Below are 18,759 nucleotides of genomic sequence, written 5' to 3'. Positions count from 1 at the left end.
AAAAGCAAATCATCATCTCGGTAATTAGTTCGATGATGTTGGGTTAATAGCCTAAATCTTATATATTATCGTCACCAACCCACAAAGATCGAAAACATTTGGATACATTAATTAAAGCCCCCCTTTTCATTTAGACAACAAATATAGCTTCCCTTTTAACACACACATTTACAAACATTGCATAACAAGATAGGGGTTGAAAATTGTGTCTGCGATTTTCATCATAAGGGAAATCTAAACAAAAATAAAGCTCCAAATTTATGCATGGCCAGCAAAGTCATCTTCTTCCAACTCAATACCTTCTTCAGCAAGCCTATGCTCCTTGTAGACATACCATCTAGCTCCCACAAGAAATAACCCTAAGTTCAAAACACTTAAAATTGCAAGTAACCAATAGAAGTTGTAAAGCTTCCCTTGGTTCAAGTTATCAGCTATCCAAGGCTTCTTATCTCCGGTAATCTTGTGCACTATTGTCACTAAAAGAGAGCTAAAGAAGAACCCTAGCGATAATGTGCTTAAAAACAACCCGGTGCTCATTGTTTTCATCCCTTTTGGACACTCTCTTAGAAAGAAATCAAGTTGTCCCATGTAAGTGAATGCTTCACCGGACCCTACTAACAAAAACTGCGGGTACCAACCAAAAGACCGTAAGTGGGACCACCTTAGATGGATCATCCACTAGACCATGTGACCGAGCCACATTTAGTCTCTTGATTTCGGTTAGCGCAGCTGCAACCATGGCCAGTATGGACATGGTTAGCCCTACTGCTATGCGCTGGAAAGGGCTTAACCCGTGTGGGTGTTTGAGGAACCGTTTGGCGATTGGGGCAATGATTCGGTCGTAGATTGGAACGGTCAAGAGAATGCTCCCAACAAAGAAAACAGTGAGGGAAGCTGCTGGGATTTGGAAAGATTTTCCAATGTGTCTATTCATTGTAGTAGCTTGTGACACTGAGAATGTGGTCATTTGGGCATATATAGTCCAAAACAATATTGTGGTAGCCCAAATTGGTAGCATTCTGATCACCAATTTCACTTCCTCAACATCGGTTAGCGTTGCAAGACGCCATTTGTCTACCACGATCATTGATTCATATGATCTTTCAGTGTCGTGTATTGCTGCCTTGTCAAGGAACCTGCCAAAAATAGAAAGATCAATAAGTGATCAAAATAATTTGTTTTAAGTTAAGTCTAGCCACAATTATCTCCAAAATTATAATTATTGTATGCTCAATATGGATCACACTTCACACCCATGTCTAAATCTCTTGAACATGAAAAAAAAATTAACGTACTCAAATAATTAATTTTCCTTTGAATTTTATGCAAAAACAATAGAGATGGAAATTTGCCCAAAAGGGTTGGTATTCACAGTCTCATATATGATTGTATATATCGTATACATAGTGTCATACTTAGATATATCGCACATACAGGGCCGTCTCTAAGGGCACGATGATTGTCGTGGATCTTGCACAAGCTATAAAAATGGGCCTCGAAATATATTAAAAGAAATTAAAACTCATATAATATATAAAATATATTCAAAGAAATTAAAAACTTATGGGCCTCAAACCTCGATGGGCCTTGCACGATTGCCTAGTCCGCACATGCTCTAAGACGGCCCTGCGCACATAGGGCTAGGTGTGACCACAAACTTAACTCAAACACGACTTAAAATATTAAACACTCTTAAGATAATCCTAAGAATTTCGATCAAGTTTAGCATCGATAATTTCAAATTTTAATTTATTATAAATAACATACTGATGCAGATAGCTGACTTCATATTAGGTCCCATATCCGAATACTTGTCTGCTTAGCGATGCCTATGTTTCGAGTTTTGTGTTTCATATTTATAGTTGATCCATATTATCTTCTTTCTTTTGTTTTAAGTATCAAACAAACCAATTGATCAAGTTAAGCGTTTGTCTGTTTGAAGGGCATATTTTTAATCCAATCATTCAAAAGTGATGATAGATACACTTGATACATACGCCCCCACCAGGATGACTATAAGTTAAAGAAAGATTTTCTTGGAAAAAACTTATATTAGTATGTTTTCGAAGATGGTGCATGAATGGAATAATTTCATATCTTTATATTTCGTTTTCAGAGTCTCAAAAGTTATCCTTTTGTTTCACTAATTGGAGACAAAAGGGCGTAGTTATCTACAAATCTTTGGAGTGAGGGTTAGGGTTACTAGATAGAAAATTTGGCTTTCACGTTACACGTTATAGCATCGATCAAGATTGATTTAAGACAGACTGTTAGGACCTCATGATCTTTATATATATTTGTCTTCTAGCACAACCAAGACACATGCACACACTTTGTTTTATTTATGTGCATGTGTATGTGTTTTTTTCCAAATTACGTTTTGTTCATTATAACCTAATTATGTTACACACCATAAATTATATCCGAGGAAGGTAATGTACAAAATAATCTTAATATGATAACGTAGGAAACACTACCAATCTATCAAAAATGAGAACGTAGAAAACAATATCAACTACGATACCAATCTATATAAGTAATTCTTTATAATTACAAAGAAAAAAACATAACAAAAGAAATTTTATAATATATAATAAAATATAAATCAACAAATACTTATAACGTCTCATAATTGGAAATCATCAAATACGAACAAAAGGTAACAGCAAACAATTATAAAAACAAACCTACTAATAACAACAAATTAGTTCTCCCTATTTTCATGTTAAGAATAAAATGTGTTTGATCCGAAAACTATATATAATAGCACAAGGAAAAAAAACATATTGTAACACTCTCATGAATATTTATAAAATGTGATATTAGGTATTTCTTGCAGAGATTCCTAGATATATGCTAATATATATAATGTTCAAGCAGATCTTATTATATAAAGTGATTTCCAGTCTTTCTAGGCAAATAACTATAATAATATTCTCTATGATCAAGACATGATCTTGACAGTATTGGAAAATCAAGACCCATGTTATCAAAACCGATATAAAATGGTACATATATATAGTTTTTAACCGGTAAGATACCAATAATCTTGATAATATCTAAGAATTAGATTTATGCATATTTCGGTTTCTGTTCATCTCTGTATTAACATGGATTTGCTTTTAGGCACATAAGCATATTCACCGACTACCGTTATATATATGCATATGAAGTTATTCGGTTGGTGAGCGTCTGTGAGAGACAAATTCAAATGGTTTATAAAAAATTTGTCAAAAAGCTAAAAAATATTGGGAATCTTGTGGTGTCTTTAGATAAATTGTATTTGTTTGAATGAGTACTTTAATTATAGTGTTATTATATTGTTAATCATTTTTCGTAACCACAAATAAATAAACGACTTTTTTTATGTTTTTCAATGTTAAAAAGACTTACAATACAATACTCACATACATGTAATTTCAACTTATTTTATTTTATTTTTAAAATAATGTTCAACAATTATTATTTTGGCATGTCCGTATTAAACACCCAAAGACAAGAACTCATGGGAAGTAAAATAAAATTGTTTTTAAATAAAATTAAATGTATATATCCAATTATTGTTGGTAAAATAGTCGTTATGGTTCAGAAACATAGTGTATTTAAAATCTATGACAGATATTTCAAACAATTTAAAAATATTTACAATCTCTATGAAATAAAATGAATGATATCTCATGTGTGTCCAAAAAATAAATTTATATAGTGAATAATTATTAGCCGACAATTTTAGTCGCTTTTGTTGGGGCCAAAAGATGGAACCCTCAAGTTTTGGTTAGCAAATCAAGAACACGGGATCAATCATTCGTTTATCTGATTGGAAAAACATGTACATAACTAATTAATAAAGAAGATAACTATACGTGTATATTATACAGGTATATACGTAAGGTGTGTTCTATATAGAAATCATATATAAAACACAATCGACATTTATTCGCACTTTTTGTTATATATGATCAAAGAAAGAATGAAAGTGAATTATGCGGTTACATAACCACAGTACAACATGTACAAATATTTATATAATTCTTACCATATCTTACCATAGTTTATTTAAAACTAGTTTTTAATCACTAGCATATTTGAAGAATTAATTGTAGACAATTAATTTAGTTAAAAAGGGAAATAAAAGGTGCTAACCGAAATTGTTTGCTATGAGGCAACTTCTGCTTGTTCTTTTTGTTGTCAACTCCTGTAATTTCAACATCATCCACATTGAACAACAAGGAAGGATCGGATGGAAGCTCCATGTGTCTCTTGGTCCATGCTGCCACAAAAACCGACGCGATTTGGGTTAACGGGCTACCCACCAGCTTCTTGAACCGATATCTTTTTGTGCCGGACAAGAAGACCAACCACCCGATAACAATGGCACACGCAATGATCCCATACCCCCAAGGCCTACCCAAATGGTCCTGGATATAAACCAGGATCGTAACCGCCCCAAGTGACCCAATACTTATGAAGAAAAAAAACCAAGTGAAAAATGCGGCCATTTGGGTTTTTTCTTCCTTATCTGTCTCGTCAAACTGGTCTGACCCGAAACCCGAAACACTAGATTTGAGTCCACCCGTCCCAAGTGCTGTCAGGTAGAGTGCAAGATAAAGAAAGGTCACTTGTGTCATGGTGGCCTCGGCGCAGCTATCGCTGTCGGGCGTGCACTTTGGTGGTTTTAGGCTTGGAATCGCGGTTGAGATGGCCAAGATCATCACACCCTGATAATTTTTACAAAATGATTAAAGTTTAAAACTTCTTTTTTTATTTGTAACCAAGAAACATGTTACCGAAAAACTCATGGGGCCCACCAATACCATGCTAACCAATAGGATCAAATGAACCAGTGGAAACAATATTCGAACCTAAGACTTCTCACAAATAGAGAGGAATCAGGTGTTTACGACTGTGCTACCCTTTAAAACTTAATTAAAGGTCAAAGCTAAGAACACCGTGGACCTAATTCAACCAATTAGCCTTTTATATTATTCTTTTAATTAACAAGATACTAAGTAACTAGTTAAGGAAAGATATTGTAATATATTTTTATTTTAATATCCAACAATGTACAAAATATACTACTTACTGTTGCTTGAACAGCAGCGAATAAGGCAATGGTTAGATACCTATAGAAATCATAAGAAAAGAATTGTATTTACAAAGAATTCAACACATAAAAAAAAAGAATACATAAATACATGAGATTAGATTATTACCGGCCAAGGAAAGTATCGGCAACAAAACCGCCAAGAAGGCATAACATGAAAGAGGTACCCATAAAATTGGTGACAGTATTCGCGGAACTAGCATTTCCAAAATGCATAGTTCCAGTCAGATACGTCACCAAATTCACAGCGATACCCAAAGTCGCTAGCCTTTCACATGCTTCCACTCCTAAAATTAGATTCACGTATACTTCGAATGAGATTATCTAATCCTTAATTATACGAAACCACAAGACACCGTTTAAAGTGTTTATAATGCAAGTAATGAATACATAATTTGATAAAGATAGGAAGGGTGATGAACCTAAAATCATGGCGGCAGTGATCCAGCCGCCGGTGGTCGCACAGTGAACAGGCTGACCCTTGTAGTCCCAGGCATCCGGTAGAGTTTTTTGCACTTGTAATTCAGGGAGAGCCATATATGTTGTGATATATAAAATAAAAGAAGAAGCAAAGAGTAGTTTATTAAGCCTAGATGGGGGGACAGATCAAAGACTTTGGGTGGTATGGATATATGCTTAAGATTCCATGGATTTTAGACAAGGCCTTGGTGCCTTTTATAGCCGTTACTATGTGATACCGTGATTAGTTATTTTCTCAATAATTATGATAACACGTACTCTTAACTTACTTTTAGGGCGCGTTCGTTTCACGAACTCTTTTTAAAAGATTTGGATTTGGATTTAGAATTAGAATTGGAATTGAATGGAATGTTTGAGAATCCCTATCATGTGTTTGGTTGGTTAATATATATTGGAATTGGAATCTTCTTCATTCTCGAGGATTTTTTTTTTTTGAAGAACGAGGGCAACGAAGGAAACGTTTTAGTTTTTTTACATTTTTCGTTTTTGATTTATATTTTGAGTTGAGTTTTGATTTTTTTTATTTATTTTTTTGATTTTTTTTTTGAAAAACCCCTCAAAAAAAATTCAAAAAAATAAATAAATCAATCAAAACTCAAAATATAAATCAAAAACGAAAAATGTAAAAAAACTAAAACGTTTCCTTCGTTGCCCTCGTTCTTCAAAAAAAAAAAAAAAAACCGGCCCTAAACCTGTTTTGACCCGTTCCAACCTTGACCCATTCCGTACCGGACCCGTTCTGACCCGAACATTTTAACCGTAACCCATTCCGACCGAACCAAAACAACCCTTTTTTTAGTTGGCCCATTCTGACCCTAACCCGTTTCGACCCATAACCCATTTCGACCCAACCCAACCCATTTGCCACTCCTAGTGATTAGGGTTAATAAAACAATCCTTTATTTTCCATAACAATCCTCATAAAATAGGTGGGATTTTAAAATCTCATGAAATATGGGATTTGATGGGATTTAGTTTACATTCTCATTCTTTCATTTAATGTAACGAGCATATCAATTCATGGGATTTAAAATCTCATTCTTTAGAATTCCTTTCAAATTCCTGAAACAAACGGGACCTTAAAATTAACAAACTCCTACACGACAGGAAAATTGTATTTTGCAAGGAGAGAGTGTATGTCCATCTTAATATTCAACATCAAAGAAAATGAGAATTAAAGAAATACTAATCGCTTTTATAATTAAATCTCAAATGCGAATACAAAAAATAAAAAGAATTAATTAACTATCTCTTTGTTTAAACCTAAGGTTATAGAAGCATGTGTATTACAAAGGTTAAATAAATGCTTTTTTTAAAATATTTATTTTAAATAACATATCATATAATACTCAAAGACGTTTTTTAAAAAGTTAAAGAATAGGACTTATGGTGTGATAATATGATATACCAAAGTAAAGAAAAAATAATTATTATTAATAGAAAATAGATGCGGGAAATTAAAATATAAAAGTCGACACGTGCCATCCAATATTTAGTAGAAAAGAGAAACGGGAATGCCAAATTTTAGGTGGCCTATAAAGCTTAAACGTGTCCATCATAATTTCTATTTATTAGAAATAGAATTAGATATCTCTCATTACTCTATGTTTCCACTTATTATCAACCATAGTTCAAAGAATTTTCACATATCCTTTACGGTAGAAACCATTAGTAATCCGTCGATGAAGATTTATTAAGAAATTGAGAATGATTTATCGATGAATCAACGTATTATATTACTGATGGATCACCAATAAATTATTCATCAACGGATCGCCAACAACTAACACAGGCTTGATATTGAACAGGTCTTTCACTGACGAGTTAGTCCGTCAGCAACAACTGTTTTTATTAATAAAAATGTTGATTTCTTAAATCTAAAATAAAATGTTCTAAATATATATATAAAATTCAGTAAGTTAAAAGAAATGGTTTCAATAATCATAATATGTAATAATATACAAAATATGTTCATAGAATCTAAACATGTCTCGCTAATTAAAGAGAGAGAACGAAGAAGGTGCTCGGTTGATGGTAGTCCTGAGTCTTGACAGATGTTGGCGTATAAAAACGTTAAACCACTCATTTAGGTGGCCTCAAATGGCCTTTTTTTTCTCAAAATGATTCCACTTGGCTTTTAGCTCACGTTCATGTGCCTATTGATCCTTGTGTATCACCATAGTTTTCTCTATAAAGGCATAATTTTTCAAACAACAAACATTATGCAAATAATTAGTAACATTTTATTTTCAAGATAATTCCACTTAGCTTCTAGCTTGTGTTCAAGTGCCTACTGATCCTTGTGCCTCACCGTATTTCTCCATAGAGACATTAAACCTGAAACAACAAACATTGTGCAAATAATTAGTAGTTTGATGGAGATAAGCGATTGTACTTACCTTTTCTAAAATATACCGCGACCATCGTGAGTGTAAGATCTCATAGTATTGCAACTTGCACAATCACCGGTATTGACATATGGGGATAATGAGTTGTCCCAAAACCAAACAGGTGGAAGTTCAACAGCTTCCCTCCCGCAACGATGGATTGTTGCATGTGCGTGTTCAGCTCAATATCAGTGTAGGTTTCTTCAAGTAGTTGGACATACAAAACTGAGTTCGAGACAAGATAAGCTCGCTTGTTACCTGGCTCAATTAATTTAACGCCTAAATTTAATTTTAATATATTTTATAATATATTAATTATAGTTTTGTAGTTAATAAGTTTTAAAAACAAATGATTTGACTCTAACCATTTTAGCTCGTTGAGATAAATGAGTAGAGCCAAGTTGGCTTGTTTAAATTCGAGCATCATCTTGAGCTCAACCTGGCTCAACCCGACTTGTATTACATCCCTAACTATCACGTGCTATTTTGGCTACACCGGCCAAGCCAGGCTTTATGAACCATCACCTTGAGTTGTGGTGACCATAATCTATTCCAGATGAAAATCTTCCTCATTTTGGCTCTCATCCACACAATCATCAATGTACAGAGGATCGGAGTCGTTGTCACTACGCGCATGAAAGATGGGAGTCCTGCCGTCGGTGCTAACTCTTTATGACCGACATTTGAATACATGGCCCGCTATTACGATGAACTTACATAAAGTGAATCAAATTATAGTAAAAGGTGTGATAACTTTATGCCAAAACTCTTTTTAGAATTATTGTAGCATTGTTTTTATGTGACATCAACAATGCACCTAAAAATAATGCATGTTGAAGGACAAAATCAGTTGACTTATAGCGTGTTTCAGTGTTTGTATGCTTGCTTTTAAATGCATAAATGTCCTAAGTGGGTCTAAAAACGCATCCATGGGCCTGCCTATGAATTTTGATATTTGACTTTGTTGTCAATTTGATTCCTACAACCCTTTTGCTGTCCCACACATTTTAAAGGAAGATAGTAGGATATACTATTATAAGAATATTGAATACATATAATTGATGAAGAAAGATCTTTTAATTGGGGTTTTCTAGAGATATCGGGAGGTTTTGCTAATGCAAAAAACCCTTCTTATACGGGATGTATAGGGCTATACGGGGCCCTATACGCCCGGTATAGCGCTATACGGAGGCCTACACGGGTGGGGTATAGCACTATACGGACGTATAGGTGTGTTTGGTGTCCCTAGTGAGACCCTTTTTATGTTGTACAATTTCAATTTGTACACAAGTTACTGGATTAAAGTATCAACAAATACAAAAAGTAAAGTTAAAATAAAGATATTTATAGGTTCATTTGGGTTGACTCAAATTAGACAACGGGTTAATTTGGTTCTGCTAAAATTAAACGCCGTGTCAATTTTGGTTTATCTAAGTTAGACAAGGGTCAAAACGGGCTACTATTATAATTTATAAATGTAGTTCACTTCTATTAAATGAGTCCAAATGGGTTATCATTACTCATGATCGTTATTTGTACAAAAGGGTACCTCCATTGCGGTCAACGGTGACACCAACGCAACCGCCATTGCTTCCGCTCCACATCCAATGACGTCCACCATCCGTACCATTGTTGCCACCTCCACCACCACTGCTACCCCTGAAATATATAGCTAGTTAGATATGTTGACTTCGTGGCAACCACCCCGGCTTCCACCATCACTGCTACCCCCTGAAACTATTTTATAATATAAATTGTTTCTTTTGCTACATATATGATGTGCAAGACTAACGGAACTAGCTACTTGAGCATGAGGTTTAACTGCTTTAAGAAGCCTGGACTTAATTAGGCTTCTATACACTCATAGAGGATATGAACATGGCTTGTGTCAAGTAAGAACAATAGAGTATGCTCTTACTATAATTAATTAAAAAGGTTTTAGGGACACCGACACATAATGCATTAAGATGTAAATTCATTCTTTAAAGCCTTTTCATTCATGCATAAGTTAATTTTTATGTTTATGACTAGATTAAGTAAGTCAAGGATTGATAAAGTTGGTGTTTTAGCATCGTCATGCAATTTTAGTTAATTGCTTAAGACCAAAGGAAAATCCGATTATACAATGATTCGAGTTAGAAAGGTTCAGAGTACACACCTATGAACCTCAAGGTTTCTAAGGGGTGAAAGTTCCCTAGGCCATGCACGGGGGCATCGCCTTGTCGTATCAGGGCAACACCCATGTGTAAGGGGCAAAGCCCAGTCAACATGGAAGAAAATTGTTTACCTTATTCAAAAGTTATTAAAAGGATGCTTGTGGCTTGCATGGTTGATAAAAGGTTGCATGAAAATAATTAATAGTTGAACTAATTATTAATATTGGTCGCCAGTGATAACCGAGGTCACCAAAAAACAGAATCTAACCAAGTGATAAATTTTGATATCAGAATCTAATGACTTACAAAACATCTATTAACCGTCACAGTTTAACCTAAATAACAAATTTTGGTATCAGAATCTAATGACTTACAAATCCACCACATAATCAACCAAGTGCTTCGTACAGAAAACACACATAACATCAAAACACTTCAACATAAACACAAAGTTCCCAACACAGCCCAAATGTTACCTTTGCAACCGTGGCGGCAATGCGATCAATACAAGGTTCATGAAATGTAGTTGCGTGATCCAGTCAGATTCTTCGAACGGGTAGATGAAATGCCACTAGAATACGAGCCGTTTTGAGATGGGCTTAGCCGCTTATATTTGAGTTCAGTTGTTCTGATACAAGAGTGATAGGTTCACATCATGAAAATGGACCTTGTTAACGTACCAACCCACACAACATAGCCCACTTTCGGATACTCTTCTTTGGTTAATATCGGATTGATTATAACCTTTTTAAACGTTGGTATAATTTGTGGCCTATAAAATGAAGATATGATAGATATGTGGCCATGTGGGTAGTACGAATGAAATCTAATTCAAACGATGAAAACACATAGATGATAACGCTAGGAATCTTTGTTTATCGCGTCTAATAAAATATACCTTTTAATTTAATTTTGTTTTCATGCGTGCTTGTATGTTCTTGTCTTTTGATATAATCCAATTTTAACTAACCTTTGATCTCATTCGTCAGTGTCTGTGTAGCATAGATTAATTTCTAACAGCCCCGTTTTTACCCTTCGCGCACCCAAATCATAACCTTATCATCCATCAAGCATAAACAAAACACATTGCTGCCCTTAAATTCTAAATCGTAACCTTAATAATTTGCTTGAATTTGTAGACTATACTTTGATTAAAACAATATACAAATCGGAATAAAATCAAACAAAATGCATGAAACCTTAACAAAATAAAAACCCTAACGAAAATTACAATGTTTGTTTTGAGTGCCAATTTAGATACGAGGTTGGGAATTCACATGAGATGAGGGGACTAAAGGGTAAATTTATGAGATGGGAATTCATTGTGTGACGATATTGATGTTACTTTCATGGAAGCTCGCGAGAGAAGATGAACAAGCGGCATTGTTGTAAAAGTAGGTATTCAAGGTCGAGTACTCCCCGAGTACTCGCTACAAGGTATGACGTCGAAGAGAGTTTCTTCAAGTCCGTCTAGTCACTGAGAATCGATCAAATGTGGTCAATCCCAGCCAGAATCACATCTAGTTGATTAACTTGGGCCAATTTTGACTTAAAAAAGAATATATAATTCATAGTTCTATAATGTTATAAAAAAATATCACTTTTTTCGGTTAATGATTAGCAAATTTTAGAATAATTTAGTATTTAAAAATATATATTCACTTATTTATATCGATATTCACTTATTTTGTTATAAATATTAGCATACTTATGATATTTAACATATATTTAATATCCAAAAATTAATTTCTTTATATTCACCATTTCCGAGTACCCTCCGAGTACTTCCTGAGTACTCCGAGTACACCCAACTCCCTAGCCGGCTACCTAGGGTCCGCCTAACGACTTTTACAACCTTAACAAGCGGTGTTGGATTTAGTCTGTCGATGGATTTAGTCTGTCGATGGTTTGAAGCCTGACCAAAGGAGGGGATTTTAGCCACTACTTGTAGTCTATCATAAAAATTTAATCTAGCATCTATACTTATATCAAAATCACATAATAAATATATAAATAAAACACATGTCACATAGTACATCAGACATATCAACTCATATGCCCAATTGGGCTTGCACTTCCAAAATAGTCTTAGCAGACTCTTGAAGCTGTTTTGCCTCTTCATCAGTAAGATGCACATTGGTCACTCCCAACACACCACTCCTCCCTAACTGTGAGGGCAGGCTAAGAAACAGCTCGCCACCATCAATGCCATGGAACCCTTTAGCCAACACCGAAATTGGGTGGATGCTACGTTGGTCCCTTAGAATGGCTCGAGCCAAGCTAGCCACCGAGTACCCAATGGCCCAAGACGTGTAACCTTTCAAGCCTATTACCTCATAGGCACCGTCCACAACTTCTTTGTGAATTTTCTCGAGTGTTTGCTTCTCGTATGCAATTTGTTGCCTCTCTAAGAAGCTAAGTATCGGAACACCTCCAACACTTATGCTTGACCACAATGCCACCGATGAGTCACCGTGTTCCCCAACAATGTAGGCCTAAAACCATAAGTTACGTAAACAAATACATCAAGTAAAATATCAGTCATTACAAGAGTTAGAAAGGATAACATAAGGACAAACTAGAGGTGCACAAACTGGGTGTTTTCAGGAACCGCAACCGGATATGAACCGGTTCCGGGTATAGTCGCGTATTTGACCGGGTTTTCCGGGTTTTTTCGGTTAGGGTTGGGTCAGGTTTTGACCGAGTATTGATGGAACCGGTTCTAGCATGTCCCGTTCCGGGTAGAGTTCCAGGTTGAGGGGTACAAAACCAGTTTTAAACCCAAACCGGTTGACCGGTTTGGTCAATGGCTGGTCAAAACCGGTTTGACTCAAACAGGTTCGGGTTATAAACTGGTTTAGACACAAGATAGGCTGGCCTGGCCACGTCAGTTCCGTCCGGTTTAAAAACCAATTTGGTATATCTTAAAGGGAACCGCCTAAAACTGGCGGTTTGGGTCGGTTTGGGTGAAACCGGTTTTAAACCCAAACCGGTTTTATTACACACCTCTAGTTCCGGGGAGAAACCCAAAACCTAGTCTATATCCGCAGGTAGGGTCGGGTCGAGTTTTCACCTCCTGGATAAACTTTTTCTCTATCCTGTGCTATGATATGACTGCATTATCAATATCTTTTATTTTTGTTTCAAAATCTCAATTTCTTAATTTTTTTCATTAAAATTATAAATTCATTTTGAACATAAAATATTTTCATATATTAAATATTTTATTTGATTATTCCTAATATATTATTTTATTTATGACATCACAGTTCAATCTAACCAATCCCATCCGTTCACTGACTAATAATAATAGCAATTATTAATTAACAAAATGAGAGACCAATTGACTAACCTGCACATCCTGAGCATTCAGATCAAGATGATCCGCAATAAGAAACCTAAACCTTGACGAATCCAAGTTCGTACCCGACCCAATAACCCGATTCGATGGAAACCCAGACAGCTTCCACGCAACATACGTCAACACATCAACCGGGTTCGACACAACCAGCAATATCCCCTCCGGCGACTTCTCCGCCAAGGGTGGGACCACCTTCTTAAACAGAGCCAGGTTCCTATGCAGCAGGTTCAGCCTGGACTCCCCTGGGATCTGGCGGGCCCCAGCAGTCACAATGACGAGATCAGATCCCACGGTGTTGGAGTAGTCAACGGACGCGCTGATCTTGGTACGAGGGAGGAAGGCGGCGGCGTGTTGGAGGTCGAGCATCTCGCCTCGGAGCTTGTCGGCGTTGACGTCGACGAGTGCGATCTCGTCGGCGATGGCTTGGGTGAGGATGGTCTGGGCGATGGCCATGCCGACGTTGCCGACGCCGACCACTGTGATCTTGGTGTTCCGGCTGGTGAGTGGCGGTGGGGTGGAGCCTTGGATGGGCTTGAAGAAGGATTTGGATATGTCGAGGCCGTCTGGGCCTAAGGTTGAAGATGAAGAGGTTTTATGCATTTTCTCTTGTCTTGAAATTGTTTGATTTCTGTACTGTAATTTGTTGGGTTGAATGGTTGATGGACTCCATTTATACCGTTGGATAATTATTTGGGTTTTCTAGAGACACTCCACTTTTACTAAAAACACCCTTCAATACGGGGCGTGTAAGGCCAGTATAATCCCTATACAGCTCTATACGGGATGTATTGGGGGTTGTATGGGTGTCTGTAGAACTTAAATTAAAAGTGGTTTTTAAACTTATAATAATAGTAAACTTGTAAAAGTTTAATTGAAGAATAAGTTAGGTGTTGTTTGTTTTTTAAGACAAAAACTGTCTGTAATCTGATTTCATATCTGCAACTAAAGATGTGGTCTGAAGGTCTGCAATATGAAAATATAATATTGTTTGTTTTATAAACTGAGTATCGTCTGCATAAGCTGAAAATTAATTACCTATCATACATATCGCATTAGATAGAAGTCATTTAATGTCTGTTGACTAGTAAAATAGTTGGTGGTGGGCGGTGGACGGTGGTGGCGGCGGATGGTAGGTGGTAGTGGGTGGTGGTTGTGGACGATGGTTGTGGCCAACGGGTGGGTGGTGTTGGTGATGGACGGTGGTGGCGGGTGGTGGTGGTGGCGGACGATGGGTGGTGGCGGTGGACGGTGGGTGGTGGCGGTGGACGGTGGTGGTGGCGGACGGTGGGTGGTGGTGGTGGTGGTGGATGGTGGTGGTGGCGGACGGTGGGTGGTGGTGGTGTTGGACATTAGGTGTTGGTAGGATGTTAAGAAGTGTGAAGATGTGTGAAGAAGTTAAACAATAGCTTTTTTTTAACACCATAAAAGCAGTTTGCAGTTCTTATTTTAAAAAAAACACAAACAGTCTTCAGAAGCTTATGTCTGCGCGCCCGCAGACATAAGCCTCCTGCAGATGTTTTAAGTAAAAACAAACACCACCTTAGTGTATAGACCAGGACGAATGATTAGGTAAAATGGAGACATGAGAATACGGGGCACTCGTGACTATTGCATGGTGATATGTAAAGAAAGTACGACCAGATATGCATATGGTACAAATCTATTATATATATAAACGAATCCTTTAAAAACCTTTCTGGTTGGTCTTTAAATTTTCTCAAGACATCATATTACTATAATTGTAAATTGAGGGTTCTCATGCATTTGACCCGAATTCATGGGTATAGGTCTCACCAAACTCAGATAGCTCTTAAACGGGTTGTAACATCTTATTAAATTAAAAATTAATCTTACCAAATATTTGATATGAAAATCTTATGAAATAGGAATATACTAAAAATTAATGTCTGATTTTTTTAAAAGTTATTATTTATGATTAAGAAACAACTTTATAGTAAAAAAAATAAGCGGGTCACGGGTCACTAAATCCAAATAGCTTTTAAACGGGTTATTACATATCATTTATTTGTGAAACATTTTCATCATCAAACCCTAAGTATATTATTAACTTTCTTACAATAAAGAAAATTAAAATCCAAAACATAAATATTAGAAAACGAAAAATGTAAACAACCCTCGTAATACGGGGCGGATCATGGGTCTCACCAAACCCATATATCTTTTAAACGGGTTATAACATCTCATTTATTTGTGAAATTCTTTCATCATCAAACCCTAAGTGTATTATTAACTTCCTTATAATAAATAAAATTTAAATAAAAAACATATAAATACTAGAAACGAACGATAAAAACAACTCTGTAATACGAGGGATTAAATCTAGTGACTATTATATTTGTACAAGAAGGTTATTCTATAGGGAAAATCCCCAAAATAGCCCATCTACAAAATGAGATTCCAACATTGTCTCATAAACTTAATATTTCCAAAAATGGCTCTGTCTAACTCATCTTTGACCATGTATTAGGAAATCTAATGTATCTTTGACGACATGTTAGCATACCACGTCGTCAAAGACGCGTTGTCCTAACACATGGTTAAAGACGCTAACACGTCGTCAAAAACGCGTTAGATTTCCTAACACATGGTTAAAGATGAGTTAGACCTCCAAACACATAGTCAAAGATATGCTAGCATCAAACGCGTAGTCGAAGATATGTTAGCTTTTTTTTTATTTTTTTAATATTATATTTTTATAACTAGTTTTGCTTATTTTGTTTTTCTTTTATAACTTTTAATATATAAAATTTTATATTATTTCGAATATACCGACGAGAAATGTTTACTTTTATCTACGGACCGACATAAATTTTATTTAAAACCGAGCGGGGTCAAATTTTAGTGAATATTTCGATATTAATTTGGCACGGCTCGAGTTTGAGTTAGTTTATGTCGGTCAGTAGGTAAAGGTAAGCATGTCTCGTCGGTATATTCGAAATAATATAAAACTTTTATATATTAAAAGTTATAAAAGAAAAACAAATATAAGTTAAACTAGTTATAAAAATATAATATTAAAAATAAACAAACAAAAAAAAGCTAACATATCTTCGACTTCGCGTTTGATGCTAACATATATTTGACTACGTGTTTGGAAGCCTAACTATTCTTTAACCATGTATTAGGAAATCTAACGTGCATTTGACGACGTGTTAGCATCTTTAACCATGTGTTAGGAAATCCAACGCGTCTTTGACGACGTGTTATGCTAACATGTCGTCAAAGACGCGTTAGATTTTCTAATACATGGTCAAAGATGAGTTAGAGCATTCTCAGCCCATTCCCATAAAATATGTGAGGAGGATTTGTAAATTATATGGTATGGTTATGAGTGGTTGTGAGTAGAGGACAGATAAATGTTATATGAGAAAGTTAAATTTGAGGATTCACTATTCATACCCTATAATTTTTTAATATTTTTGAAAAGTGAATGTGAGTGGAGGAAAGAGAAAAGATAATGATAAAGATATAAAAGTTACTGTATTATTTAATTAAACAGAAGTGAGAAAAAAAGTAATTTGTAGTGTAATTATATGATATATATGGATATAGGGTAGGGAATGGGTTGGGAATGCTCTTAGAAAGTGCCATTTTTAAAAATATTAAGTTTATAGGATAAAGTTGGAATCTCATTTTGTAGATGAGCTATTTTTGGGATATTCCCCATTCTATAACCTGTGCTGCTATGCATTATCGAATAGAATAGAACATGTGTGCTTGGGAATAGAATTTGCGTTGGATTGCCACCCAGTGAGTGTTTCCTTTTTAAACAAGTGAGTGTTTCCTTTTTAAACAAGCTAATTATTTGTATTTGTTGATAATAAATTTAGTCTTTTGGGTTTTGTTTTGGAGCCGTAACCCGATACCGATCGAATTCATATCCATTTGTAGCCGCACCACTTATGTTTTAGCAATCAACTAAATGTCATTTTAAATATGTATTTTTTATCATAAGATATATAATAATACGAATATCAATGCCATTAGCCCAACATAACAAGCCGTGTGTGTCTACCTAGTTTAAATATAAGAATCACATGTATAAGAATCACATATATGACATAGAATCAGAGATTAATGACGAAAAACTTTATTAACAAACTAGAACTTTAATAAAGTCTATGGGTTCGGGTTGAAATATATTATTGCTAGATCATAAAAGCCGGCCCAAAAGTCTACATAGACCCACATTTTTTAAGCTGTTTTGAGAATACCAATTTCTTGTTAGGAATACACGAAACAAGCATCCTTTATTCCTTAACCAAAACAATGTGCGCCCAAATACCATTTCACAAAACCAATTATAATAATAAAAAAATTATAAATAATAGAAGTTATGAACAGATTCACTGATATTGCTTGAGCTAATCAAATTAAATTTGAGTTGCATATTGAAAGAACAAGATGCAATCTTACCTAGTTTAATGATGATTATGTTTAGGCATTTAAACGGTGTTAATCATATGCATGTAATTTTTACTCATTTTTGTGCGTTAAATACACATTTTATTGTGCGTTAAATACACATTTTATGGTTTATTGTGCATCACCCGATCGTGTCCAGTACAATCTCCGGTCAAAATGTTTGCATCTTTCATAACCAAATAAAACATATAAAGACTAACTTCATACTCTTAGTGGATACAATACCATACTTATCCTAGTTAATTAACTATCTTGGTTATTTCGGTTTTTGCGTGACTTAATGACGGTCATCATTGCACGTCGATGTATCCAAATATTCTTTTTCGTAAAGCTTATCGACACCTTTACAAAATTTATAAATAAGTTCCGGTGAAGTTTTCTTAGACATCTTCAAAAACTAAGCCAATGAGTCGGTGGTGGTTCGTATGCTATTTGACAAATTGCGGATATACACTTTTGTAGATGAGTAAAACCTATTCCACCTCTCACATCTTATGCTAACATGAAAAACCATCTTTCTTTCTCAAATCATTAACTATAAGTAGGAAACTAGGAATAGTTATTCATTCATTTGAACCACTCCAGAGGCGGATCTATTTTGCGAATGGGTGGTTGCCCGGAACCATCCGAGTTTTAAAATAATAGTGTATTGATATATAGAAAATATCAGATGAACCACTTTATAAATTATGAAGGAATCACCCTATTTGCACTACAAGCTCTGGACTAGCTGGTAAATTGCTAGTTTTGTAAACGGAATGTCGTGGGTTTGATTCTATGCAGCAAGCTTATTTTTAAATCTTTTTTTTTAATTCAGCCTTATAT

At 35.3% G+C, this 18,759-nt stretch overlaps 1 protein-coding gene and 1 pseudogene across 2 annotated transcripts; both read right to left on the bottom strand.

Annotated features, from left to right (window-relative positions):
- Positions 1-220: 220 nt before the first annotated feature.
- Positions 221-5,746, bottom strand: LOC143557642 (protein NRT1/ PTR FAMILY 6.3-like; annotated as a pseudogene). The gene is made up of 5 exons (XR_013139604.1): positions 5,527-5,746; positions 5,214-5,391; positions 5,084-5,123; positions 4,144-4,718; positions 221-1,136 (listed from the first exon to the last, which is right to left on the bottom strand). The product of XR_013139604.1 is annotated as a protein NRT1/ PTR FAMILY 6.3-like (transcript).
- Positions 5,747-12,135: 6,389 nt separating this feature from the next.
- Positions 12,136-14,115, bottom strand: LOC143557641 (L-lactate dehydrogenase A-like). Its single transcript, XM_077046673.1, has 2 exons — positions 13,480-14,115; positions 12,136-12,622 (listed from the first exon to the last, which is right to left on the bottom strand). The coding sequence occupies exons 1-2, from the start codon at positions 14,086-14,088 to the stop codon at positions 12,179-12,181; spliced, it is 1,053 nt and encodes a 350-aa protein (XP_076902788.1). The 5' UTR covers positions 14,089-14,115; the 3' UTR covers positions 12,136-12,178.
- Positions 14,116-18,759: the final 4,644 nt, after the last annotated feature.

Source organism: Bidens hawaiensis, unplaced genomic scaffold (assembly GCF_021521415.1).
Source record: "Bidens hawaiensis isolate Kalapana, Puna unplaced genomic scaffold, B.hawaiensis_p1.1 tig00019079_1, whole genome shotgun sequence".
Lineage (NCBI taxonomy): Eukaryota > Viridiplantae > Streptophyta > Magnoliopsida > Asterales > Asteraceae > Bidens > Bidens hawaiensis.
Note: the sequence above shows the minus strand (reverse complement) of the source record. Positions and strands in the feature narration are given on the sequence as shown.